The sequence below is a fragment of the Protomyctophum parallelum genome, assembly GCF_964188405.1.
Source record: "Protomyctophum parallelum genome assembly, chromosome: 3".
Taxonomy (NCBI): Eukaryota; Metazoa; Chordata; class Actinopteri; order Myctophiformes; family Myctophidae; genus Protomyctophum; species Protomyctophum parallelum.
The window spans coordinates 6,009,190-6,021,689 of record NC_139698.1 but is presented as its reverse complement, the minus strand read 5'-3'; the positions used below and the strand labels follow the sequence as shown (position 1 = coordinate 6,021,689).

The following is a 12,500-nucleotide window of genomic DNA, read 5'->3' as shown; positions in this document are numbered from 1 at the left end:
CATTTCTCAAATAAGTTATAGATTGCTTAATTGGAGATATTTATAATTGTTAATAGTATGGAGTCGGGCATCTTTCCAGACTCTCTGAAAATGGCCGTGGTAAAACCTCTCCTCAAGAAACACAACCTCTGTGCTCCAAAATTATAGACCTATTTCTAACTTACCTTTTCTGGGTAAGGTCTTAGAAAAAATATATATCATCAATTAGATGCTTTTCTACAAGAAAACAAAGTGCATAATACATGCAAAATACTACACTTTGTATAGGCTCTCAGCTGTCCTACGGTCGGTCTCTCCTATACTGTCTCCCTAGGCTCTCAGCTGTCCTACTGTCTGTCTCTCCTACACTATCTGTCTACCTCTCAGCTGTCCTACTGGCTGTCTCTCCTACACTGTCTGTCTCTCAGCTGTCCTAGTATCTGTCTCTCCTATACTGTCTCCCTCTCAGCTGTCCTATTGTCTGTCTCTCCTGCACTGTCTCCCTCTCAGCTGTCCTACTGTCTGTCTCTCCTACACTGTCTCCCTCTCAGCTGTCCTACTGTCTGTCTCTCCTACACTGTCTCCCTCTCAGCTGTCCTATTGTCTGTCTCTCCTGCACTGTCTCCCTCTCAGCTGTCCTACTGTCTGTCTCTCCTACACTGTCTCCCTCTCAGCTTTCCTACTGTCTGTCTCTCCTACACTGTCTGTCTCTCAGCTGTCCTAGTATCTGTCTCTCCTATACTGTCTCCCTAGGCTCTCAGCTATCCTACTGTCTGTCTCTCCTACACTGTCTCCCTCTCAGCTGTCCTACTGTCTGTCTCCCTCTCAGCTGTCCTACTGTCTGTCTCCCTCTCAGCTTTCCTACTGTCTGTCTCTCCTACACTGTCTTTCCTATGCTGTTTCCATCTACAATGTATTTGCCTGCATGCGTTGCAAAAGGCACAATACAATATTTGATTAATGAATATATTACAGTAACATGCATTTTGTATTCTGTATATCATAATTTGCACGTTATAGATCATACATTGGCAATATAGTGATGTGGCCCCCACCTTCACTTAATGCTGCCCACAGGTTAATATAGGAATACTGACTTATATTTTATTGTTCTGTTACAATTACAATACCCGCTTTAATTAGTCTCTATTAGTAGCTTAATGATTTGTATTCAAAGTTATTGTGTTTTTTTATGTCCAATGTTTGTAGGCCATTTAAGGTCATAAAGTTAACATAAGTATAACTAAATGCATTTCAAATTGAATAACAATTGTACTTTTCAGCATTACAATTACAAAAATGCGAAAATAGCAGATCTACAAGCTTCAAAGCTTGTAGATCAACTACTTTTGCTACTTTGGTGTGGCATAGAATGACGAAGTAGGGCATTAATAAGAGTACCACAGACGAAATACAGTCTAAGTCCAAATTTAATTCTGACATCTCCACGAAAAGGCCTCGTTGTCCTGAATCCTTATCTATAATTTATACATTATGGATCAATAGTGTGGACTTTTAGACTGTTTTTCGTCTGTGGCATTTTTAATTATTATGAAAAAAGTTAAAATGTGGAGAGGTTTCTGCCTCATACAATGTGGCCCTGTGGAGTGAGTGGAAATATAGTGGCCATTATCAACGTGGAAATGGAGGTTGCTTATCAATTGATTGGATTAATAAGGTGAACTAATTACGGATTATTTAATGGAAACTTTGCATGTCCTCTTCTCGTCCCACACAGGCAGCGTTCCTGGCCAAAAGGTTTCTGAAGAAAACCATCAAACCTAAAGACATCAGGTCAGACTCTCTGTACAAGACAAGATTGTTACTTAGACAGATATGCTATAGGTTCAAATGTTCAAATTAATACACATGGTGTGTGTGTGTGTGTGTGCGTGTGTGTGTGTGTGTGTGTGTGTGTGTGTGTGTGTGTGTGTGTGTGTGTGTGTGTGTGTCTGTGTGTGCGTGCGTGCGACCGTGCGTGCGACTGTGCGTGTGTGTGCATATTTGAAATTGATTCGGTAACAAATGTGTGCCATTGGTTTCCACGGTGGCGCCCGGCGATGATGTCATCACACGGTTGACAGGAAGCTGGGCTCAGCCATTCAGGGCATGGTGTGTAAGATGATTGACAGGGTTGCCGAGGGCGACGCCATGGAGATGGCTCAGATCATGACCGAGAACCCCCGATGGCTGTCCAGAGCGCAGGTACATGCGCACACACACACACAAACACACACACACACACACACACACACACACACACACACACACACACACACACACACACACACACACACACAGACGCCTCTCAGACCCAAAACAAAATCATATTGTGTTGTCATTGGATAAGATTCTGTCCACAATTCCATGCTGTATTGATGTTGGTACCGTTACGAGAGACAACCGGCAGACGATCAAAATAACAATTCTTCTACATTCTCTAATTGTGTATAGACTTCTCGTCAATTAAGTTAATAATTTTAACTCTTGAGAGCAGAACATTTTAATTCATTTTAAGGGTCCATTTGGTTACACCAATAACTCTCCGTCATTTATCTGGGAACCAAGAATAAATAAAGGTGATGATGATGATGACGACGGCGCTGATGATCTCGTGCGTGCGTGCGTGCGTGCGTGCGTGCGTGCGTGCGTGCGTGCGTGCGTGTGTGTGTGTGTAGGTGTCGTGCGCTGCCAGGAAGCTGTTCTCCAGCCTGCTGAAGGAGAAGGAGGATTACTTCCAGAGCATCACTGAAGACCAGCTGGAAGACATCCCCACCATGTTCCTCATACGCTTACCGTAAGACACAAACCTTTTCATGTCAAGGACCCCCAAAATAATACTCATTAGCCTGAGGACCCCCATTTGAAACTATATACCAAGGACCCCCATTTTATAACTATATACCAAGGACCTCCATTTTATAACTATATGCCAAGGACCCCCATAAGAGAATATTTGTACGGCTCTAGGACCCCCGGGTTGACCTGAATTAGGCTCTCTATTTAATGGCCTATCTCTGGGACCCCAATACATATTGTAAAATGAAACTTAATTTAACAAACTTAATTTAACTCTTTAACTCAAATGGACCCATTACAGACCCATAAGGGTAAAAAATGTAAATATAATTTAGCTGGGGACCCCCTGGAACGCCCTCAAGGACCCCCCGTAACATACACCTCATGTTCATGATCCACTTACAGTACCATCCACTTACCATCTGCCTGTGTGTCTCCCCACCAGCTGATGACTATCAGCTTTGATGACTTCTACGTATTTTAAGTTGTGTAAAGTGCACGTGCATTATGTTTGTGACTCTCTGTCTCTGTCTCTGTCTCTGTCTCTCTCTCTCTCTCTCTCTCTCTCTCTCTCTCTCTCTCTCTCTCTCTCTCTCTCTCTCTCTCTCTCTCTCTCTCTCTCTCTCTCTCTCTGTCTCTCTCCCAGTCCAAGGAAGATCATGGATATTCCAGACTCGGTGTGTCCATCCTTCCTGGACAAGATGTCTGAAGCCGACCTGAGCGCTCTGCCGCTGAGATCTCTGTCTCGCCGCGCTCTGACCGAGAGAGCTCTAAGCTGTCTGACCAATGTACGGCGTACGCACGCACGCACGCATGCACGAAAAATGTCCAATGGCAGTCACTCAGTCAAATCTTGTCATTTGAGTTACGGACCACCATTTGATGACACCAAGACTAAAGAATATTTTGTTATGGTTGGACATTATCTAATTGCGTGCATGTTTGTGTGTGTGTGCGTGTGTGTGTGTGTGTGTGTGTGTGTGTGTGTGTGTGTGTGTGTGTGTGTGTGTGTGTGTGTGTGTGTGTGTGTGTGTGTGTGTGTGTGTGTGTGTGTGTGTGTGTGTGTGTGTGTGTGTGTGTGTGTGTGTGTGTGTGTGTGTGTGTGTGTGTGTGTTTGTGCTTCCAGGGGAGTGACACGCTCTGGGGTCTGTCCAGTGAGGACGTGCTGAGGCTAGGACCTCTGCTGTGCGAGGTGTCCCCGTCCTCGCTGTCCCAGCTGGGACAGGACGTCCTCCACGTGTCCCTGACCACCATGGCCTCCTGCGCGCAGATACCTCCGCGCAGCCGCAGGGAGCTGCTGCAGCTCCTCAACCAGACCTATGGGTAGGTTACAGATACCTCCGCGCAGCCGCAGGGAGCTGCTGCAGCTCCTCAACCAGACCTATGGGTAGGTTACAGATACCTCCGCGCAGCCGCAGGGAGCTGCTGCAGCTCCTCAACCAGACCTATGGGTAGGTTACAGATACCTCCGCGCAGCTGCAGGGAACTGCTGCAGCTCCTCAACCAGACCTATGGGTAGGTTACAGATACCTCCACGCAGCCGCGGGGAGCTGCTGCAGGCAGCTCCTCAACCAGACCTATGGGTAGGTTACAGATACCTCCACGCTGCAGCCGCAGGGAGCTGCTGCAGCTCCTCAACCAGACCTATGGGTAGGTTACAGATACCTCCACGCTGCAGCCGCAGGGAGCTGCTGCAGGCAGCTCCTCAACCAGACCTATTGGTAGGTTACAGATACCTCCACGCTGCAGCCGCAGGGAGCTGCTGCAGGCAGCTCCTCAACCAGACCTATGGGTAGGTTACAGATACCTCCACGCTGCAGCCGCAGGGAGCTGCTGCAGGCAGCTCCTCAACCAGACCTATAGGTAGGTTACAGATACCTCCACGCAGCCGCAGGGAGCTGCTGCAGCTCCTCAACCAGACCTATGGGTATAGGTTACAGATACCTCCGCGCTGCAGCCGCAGGGAGCTGCTGCAGGCAGCTCCTCAACCAGACCTATGGTATAGGTTATAGAGCGTCGCAGAACCCACCCCCTTTCAGAACGACGAGTGGCCCAGGAAATGATTCTCCATTCATTTTCTCCATAGGCTTTTCAAAAAGTATTTATTTAAAGACGCCATGGACAAAGCCAACTGGGATCGTGACAAAATCATGACAATAATTACAATGTTTTGGGCAAATCAAATCATTAGTAAGAATAAAAACAAAACAAATAGTGTTGTCTCCTGCCTTTATTTTCTTCTTTCAAATTATTTGATCGGCACAAAAAATTGTGTTTGTTGTCATGATTAGTCACGATCCGAGTTGGCTTTGTCCGCGGCGTAAATACTTTTTGAAAAGCCTATGGAGAAAATGAATGGAGAATAATTTCCTGGGCCACTTGTCGTTCTGAAAGGGGGCGGGACTGCGACGCTCTATGGCCTGGGAGGCATTCCATTTTGGGTTTATGATCCGGTCGGGAGCAGATGATAATCGTAGACATTGTTTTGTAGTCATCAGGCCGGAAACCTATAGGACGAGAAATATAACAGAATCTACAGCTTGGTAAGCTGCAGATAACCAAGACATCGACATAGCCAATTGCAACGCAAAATGTATGCTCAGGTAAATATCGGCTATAATGCCATCGGTTGACGTCGGCTTTATTTGCCGATATTGACCGATAACGGCAAATATCGGCCGACACCGATGTGTGGCCTATAGAGCACCGAAGTCTGACGTCACTTTCAGTAGAGGGCATCAGTCCCCAGGTTCATGTATTTGTTTAGTTGCATTGAAATCCCCATTGAGGCGATTTGAGATCGCCTCATATAACAACTGTGTTTGAAAAATAAACATGTCACCCCGGCCGCTTCACTCATATGGATATGAAGAACCAACTGACTGAGAGAAAACGCTAATGTTACTGCTGCTGAATTAGTTAGATTTTCACTAGAAGCAGACTGTATCATATATGAGTGACTGACTGTTGCAAACGATACAGAGACACCTCCCTGACAATAACGCCGAGACAGCTTGTTTATTTTTGGACCACAACGCTTATAGTAGACGATATTAAGATCACCCCATGTTATTCTCCATAGAGACATTACTTCCGCGAACCAGGGGAATCGTCGGGATGAGCGAGTTACGTCAGGACTTCGGTGCTCTATATACATCGGTGCATCCACTCATTGCTACTCTGTCATTTTGCAGGGATCCGTCGGATTGGTCGGCTGAGACCATGGAATCCCTCGGCCCTCTCCTCCTATTGGACAGTGCGGCCGTCCGTCGTTTACGCTACAGGGTAAGTGTTTGTCTGTTTAAACTACAAATCTTCATAATTATGTCCAAAGCTGTTGATTTTCAGGAAATATGAAGGAAAAAAAAAAGCTCTTTATACGTTAATACGTTTACCAATAATCACGGTAAAGCAAACCGTCTTGTGTAGGCCTAATATTGCTTAAATGAAACATAAAAACATGAAGACAAGAGCAATCATGTACTACTTTGTCCTAAAAAAGGCCTCAAAAACGTATTCCCAATCCCCATTAAAAACAAATGGCTGATTCTTGAAGTGATATTCCTGGCCAACCTGGTCTCTCAAGTAGTTGACCAACAATATTTGAACAAATATCCAGTTTCAGTCAGGACAACTCATGAATGGAATATATATATATATTATATATTTATTGAATATAACATTAGCAATATATTTATTATGGATTGGCGATGAATTGGATCTGCTTTTTAGGTACTCAGATCAAGCGCATCAGTCCCAACCATAGGGACTCCGAATCCCCTGTACATAGACAGGTGGAGGAGGGTGAGCAGCATACGTTTTAAGCAGACAGCAGCGCTGCATTATCAGTGTGTGTGCTGCAGCAAGCAAGCAGGATGAGCAGTGCAAACTTCCAGTTTAAATACACATGTAATATGATATGTAATATGAAGATGGAATGTGATTGGATGAAGTGAATCATGTGAATGAGAAGGTGATGCTTAGGCGACCCAATGAACGGCGAGTGCATGCCTTTCATCCGACGGAGCATTGGTCCGAACGACAACCTACCTCCTCCCTCACCCTCACCCTAACCTCCCCCGGGGCAGACACCTAAACCTAACCGCAACCCTCTCCCGACCCGCAGCGCACCTCGGAGCATTGCTCCTTCGGAGCAATGCTCTGTCGGATGATAGTACGCCTCCCATGAACGGCCGCCGGCAACTGGAGTTTCCTGACTGAACTTGCTCTGCGCATGTCTGTGACAGACACTCATTTTTGCAGCAGCAGTTGTGACTTTAACGTTTAAACCAACCCCGGGATCCATATTTTGCGAGGGGAAACATTCACAGGCGGTGGCTCAGGGGTAGAGTGCCTGGATGGTAACCGTAAGGTTGCCAGTTCGAACCCGGGCTCCCCCAGAGTTACTGTCGAAGTGTCCTTGAGCAAGACACTGAACCCCTAATTGCTCCCGATGTGCTAGTTGGTGCCTTGCATGGTTTCTGCTGCCATCGGTGTGTGAATGGGTGAATGTAATGCACAATCTCTGTAAAGCGCCTTGGATAAAGGCGCTATATAAATGCACCATTTACCATTTACCATTTACAGAATGCTTTCAAAACTGGCCTGCATGTACCTGTCAGAAAACTATAAGGGCTGCTTTTCCCCCTAGTCTTCTCTGTACATAATTATTAGCTATTTGTATTTGTTGATGAATGTAATGCGCAATCTATGTAAAGCGCCTTGGATAAAGGCGCTATATAAATGCACCATTTACCATGTATTAATGTTTTAATATTTTATGCTCGGTTGATTAATTGAATAGCCTACTATAGGACCAACAATGGAAACAAGTCCCCCAGGTTTATTTTGTTTTGTGTTATCCTTTTAGCCTAAACAATGTATTACTCTGTGTAACAATGTAATGTACTCTGTGCTGTTAACATCTTTGACCAATAATGCAATAAAATCAATCAATCAATCAATCAAATCAATATATCAATCAAATCAAAATAGTGAAAAACAGTAGAATAATCAGTCTACTACTTGCACCAAAACATCAAATATTAGACAACGAAGGAAGTACACACTCTTTGCTTAATATGTGTTTTCCAGTCGTGGCTGAAGAAGGTTCTGCTGGACTTGAAGGACACATGGTCCCAGCCCTCCGGTCCCAGGGAGTTCCAGACGGGACGCAACATGTCCGCTCTGGGGGAGAAACTCTTCTACCTGGCGGTCAACTCCTCTGTGGACGAGGAGAAGGACGAAGAGGAGTCCAGGAGGAGGAGGAGGAGGAGTGGTGCGTTGATAAATATTGTGCATGCAGGAGGTATATAGTGTGGTTAAAAACTCACCTTTTGGAGTTTGCATGTTCTCCCCGTGTCCCCTAGGGTAGGTACCCTCACAAAAACATGCAGTAATCCTGGTCTCTAAAACTACCTCCCCCTGGCCAGCCAGGGCGCCTGATGGAGGGGAGAGGAACTGGTCGGAATAATGTGTTCCTTCCACGCGCTACGTCCGGGCGTCCGGCCGGGGAAATTCCCCTCTGTCAGGTGAAAAGAAGCAGCTTGGACTCCTCATGCATAGAAGGAGGCATGAGGTCAGTCCGCTGCCCCCCCAGGTTGGCAGAGGAAGTGTAGCGCCCAGGATTACATTAGATAATTGGCACTGGGTGAAAAGAAAACTGGGTTACAAAATAGTGGGATAAAAAAGAAAAAAAGAAAAGAAATCACCTTTATTGCACAGCCTTTTTATGAAATGTTTTAATGGTGTTTTCCTTCATTTTGTTTTGTTTTTATTTTATTTTTACTGCTATTATTATATATAAAGCACTTTGTAAACTTATTTTTGGAAAGGTGCTATATAAATAAAGTTATTATTATTATTATTATTATTATTATTATCCGTGGCCCAGCGGTGCAACACACCAGTTTGCACCTGCTGCTAAAGTGCACATATGACACTTATGTACACTTAAGTGTCACCACCTCACACATTCAAGGGGCCCAGCTATCTTGCCTCTCCTTTTTTTTTTTAAACCCATTCTGACCTGAGATCAGATTCATACGAGGTTTCCGCCGGACACACACTGGTCTGATGAACCCATTCTGACCTGAGATCAGATTCTAAAAATGTCAGTCGCTCTTCGATTTTTCAAAAATAGCAGACCTACAAGCTCGTATCGCGCCACTCGGTGGCGCAATATGAGCTTGTAGATCTGCTATTTTTAAATAGCTAAAGCATAACATGATGCTGACACCAAAATGGGTGCCCGTACAGAATGTTCAAAAGAGTATGACATAATGCAATTTTCACAGACAGAGAATACAACTCTTTGGTTTTTTTTTACATTTTCTCCCACAACTCCTTTCCCATTCCTCCCCACCCACCCACCATCTTTCCCCACGAGGCCAGACATACAAACAACATATAAACACAGGTATAAAACCAATAGGTTGAGTACAAAACAATACACACAACATACAGTATATACACAGGTATAAAAACCAACAGGTAGACAAGATACTTAAGATACAAAGAAAGGGATCATATGGTTATGATTAATGAACAACTTCAATGGGGGGTAAAAATAAGATTAACAATAATACAAATAGGTAAATAAAATAAAACAAAGTAATATTAAATAAAAAGAAAGAAAATAAACCAAGAAAAATAAAAAAATAAGAAAAACCTATATATATATACACATATATATATAAAGAGATAAAGCGCTTAATCTTGCCTCTCCTTGACATGTATTTTTATTTTTATTTTCATTATTGTTTAATGAACTCCTCAGCAGCAGACTATGACGACTACGACTCTGTGCTGGGAAAGACCGGCCTGGAGGACCTGGGCGACTGGTGGCCTAAACCTCCCCGCGAGAGGAGAGATGGTGAGGACGGTCACATGGCATGGCATGGCATTGCATTACATTACATCACAGCAAATTAAGTCTCAGAAAGTAACTATACAATTACCCAAGTAGGCCTACTGTATTTATATAGGACGACCCTTCACTCCATTTTCCACTTATCTTCATTATGATTGGTTGCCTCCTAGAGGACTATATATGGACACGCTCAGAAAACTGCCTACCAGTGACATCTACGTTTGGCAGATTTATTTATTTTCTTAAAAGAAAATAAATAAATATATATATATATATATATATTATTTTAATTGGATATATTATTAATTAATTCTATTGATATTTATTAACGTAATGGCTTCCATTAATGGCTTCCCTTATAGCATGCTAACTTTCCAGCAATAGAAAGCCTGCTGTTTCTATTAGTGTGGTATAGGCTGCTTTCTGAACTGTCCACAGCCTACGTCTGAGACAACGGAGAGAGAGTCGACAAAAAATGGTGCATTAGTCCACCAGTACTAGTGGACTCATAACATGCCATAGTGTCATATAGTGGCATGTATATTCTGAAGATAAAAATAAATGATTAAAATAAGAACATTATAATGCTGTGTAAAACAGAAAATCTAGAGTTTTGTCTGTGTACGGACATATTGATGACCCCTGTGTTGTAGATAGCTCCCATTCACTTTTTTACTCATCCATCCATCCATCCATCTAACCTGACGCTGCCAGATCCAAGAAGCTTGCTACACAAATTTGTTTCACAGCTTATTGGGATCTGGGATCGCGGAAGCAAATTCGATGACGGGGCTGTTCCTTTTTTTCAAGATACTTGGTAGATGATTGGATGGGACCGTCTGTCTATCACCGTGTGGGCGTGCAAACACAACCAATCATATTGACGTGTCTATATAGCTTCACATCCGGTTTCGCACATATCCCGCCCTTAGCTCACGCTGATTGGCTCGAACCGGGAGCGGTTCGGTGTTAGCTGAACTCCCTGAGAGGTCCCAGATAGTTGTGGTGTTGGGGAACATGGTTACCCAATACCGCCCCCATCTGGCAAAGTCAGGTTACCATCCATCCATCCATCCATCCATCCATCCATCTTCAACCGCTTATCTGTAGTGGGGTCGCGGGGGCAACAGCTCCACCAGAGAGCTCCGGACTTCCCTCTCCAGAGCAACATTAGTGCCCTCCTCCTTGGGGATCCTTCCAGTGGGACGTTTATTATTATTATTAGGCATTATTAGACACATTTCAATGTGTACTACTACACCTGCTGCTACTTCTGCTGCTACTGCTGCTACTGCTGCTACTGCTGCTGCTACTGCTACTGCTACTGCTACTGCTACTGCTACTAATACTACTAATAATAAATAATATGTCCTTATAGCTCCCACTGGACCTACAGCCCAGCTGATAGAGGAGCTGGGAGACACCAACGTGCTGTGGAGCGCCGCCCAGCTGAACGGCATCACGCCGCAGACGTTTGACGAGGTAGCCGAGACCCTGGGCTATGTGACCGACTACAGCATGGAGCAGCTCACTGTACTGAGGAACAAGACCCTGGAGGTAAGACCCTGGGCTATGTGACCGACTACAGCATGGAGCAGCTCACTGTACTGAAGAACAAGACCCTGGAGGTAAGACCCTGGGCTATGTGACCGACTACAGCATGGAGCAGCTCTCTGTACTGAAGAACAAGACCCTGGAGGTAAGACCCTGGGCTCTGTGACCGACTACAGCATGGAGCAGCTCACTGTACTGAAGAACAAGACCCTGGAGGTAAGACCCTGGGCTATGTGACCGACTACAGCATGGAGCAGCTCACTGTACTGAAGAGCAAGACCCTGGAGGTAAGACCCTGGGCTCTGTGACTGGGTACAGCCAGGAGCAGCTCACTGTACTGAAGAACAAGACCCTGGAGGTAAGACCCTGGGCTCTGTGACCGGGTACAGCCAGGAGCAGCTCTCTGTGCAGAGGGACAAGACACTGGAGGTAAGACATGTCACCGGGTAGGGTACAGCCAAAAACCCTGGAGGTGCGTATAGAATCGTTCCCAGCCTCACTCATCTGCGAAGAGAAAAGCCTGCAGGTCGCGAGACCGATTGTGCGAGAAATTTCTCAGAGACCGATTGTGCGAGAAATTTGTGCGAGACCGATTGTGCGAGACCGATTGTGCGAGAAATTTGTGCGAGACCGATTGTGCGAGACCGATTGTGCGAGAAATTTGTGCGAGACCGATTGAATGGGGTGTGTTGTGTTGTGTTGTGTTGAAGGTGTGGGGCGAGGTGACCTCTCTGAATGGGGTGTGTTGTGTTGTGTTGTGTTGTGTTGTGTTGTGTTGCAGGCGTGGGGCGAGGTGACCTCTCTGAATGGGGTGTGTTGTGTTGAAGGTGTGGGGCGAGGTGTCCTCTCTGAATGGGGTGTGTTGTGTTGCAGGCGTGGGGCGAGGTGACCTCTCTGAATGGGGTGTGTTGTGTTGTGTTGAAGGTGTGGGGCGAGGTGACCTCTCTGAATGGGGTGTGTTGTGTTGTGTTGCGTTGCAGGTGTGGGGCGAGGTGACCTCTCTGAATGGGGTGTGTTGTGTTGCAGGCGTGGGGCGAGGTGACCTCTCTGAATGGGGTGTGTTGTGTTGCAGGCGTGGGGCGAGGTGACCTCTCTGAATGGGGTGTGTTGTGTTGTGTTGAAGGTGTGGGGCGAGGTGACCTCTCTGAATGGGGTGTGTTGTGTTGTGTTGAAGGTGTGGGGCGAGGTGACCTCTCTGAATGGGGTGTGTTGTGTTGTGTTGAAGGTGTGGGGCGAGGTGACCTCTCTGAATGGGGTGTGTTGTGTTGCAGGCGTGGGGCGCGGTGACCTCTCTGAA

The 12,500-nt window shown here is 45.6% G+C and overlaps 1 protein-coding gene across 3 annotated transcripts in view; it reads left to right on the top strand.

Annotated features, from left to right (window-relative positions):
• The window catches only part of otoa (otoancorin), a 29,981-nt gene that overhangs the window by 4,180 nt on the left and 13,301 nt on the right, over positions 1–12,500 (top strand). Inside the window, exons 7-15 of one of the 3 annotated variants that reach the window (XM_083761012.1) lie at positions 1,718–1,773; positions 2,064–2,184; positions 2,658–2,776; positions 3,425–3,566; positions 3,905–4,101; positions 5,973–6,063; positions 7,873–8,056; positions 9,557–9,652; positions 11,028–11,206. In XM_083761012.1, the coding sequence (XP_083617138.1) occupies positions 1,718–1,773; positions 2,064–2,184; positions 2,658–2,776; positions 3,425–3,566; positions 3,905–4,101; positions 5,973–6,063; positions 7,873–8,056; positions 9,557–9,652; positions 11,028–11,206 (1,185 nt within the window). Of the gene's footprint in view, positions 1–1,717; positions 1,774–2,063; positions 2,185–2,657; positions 2,777–3,424; positions 3,567–3,904; positions 4,102–5,972; positions 6,064–7,872; positions 8,087–9,556; positions 9,653–11,027; positions 11,207–12,500 lie in introns of all 3 variants that reach the window. The other 2 variants (XM_083761011.1, XM_083761010.1) reach the window with 2 other exon arrangements.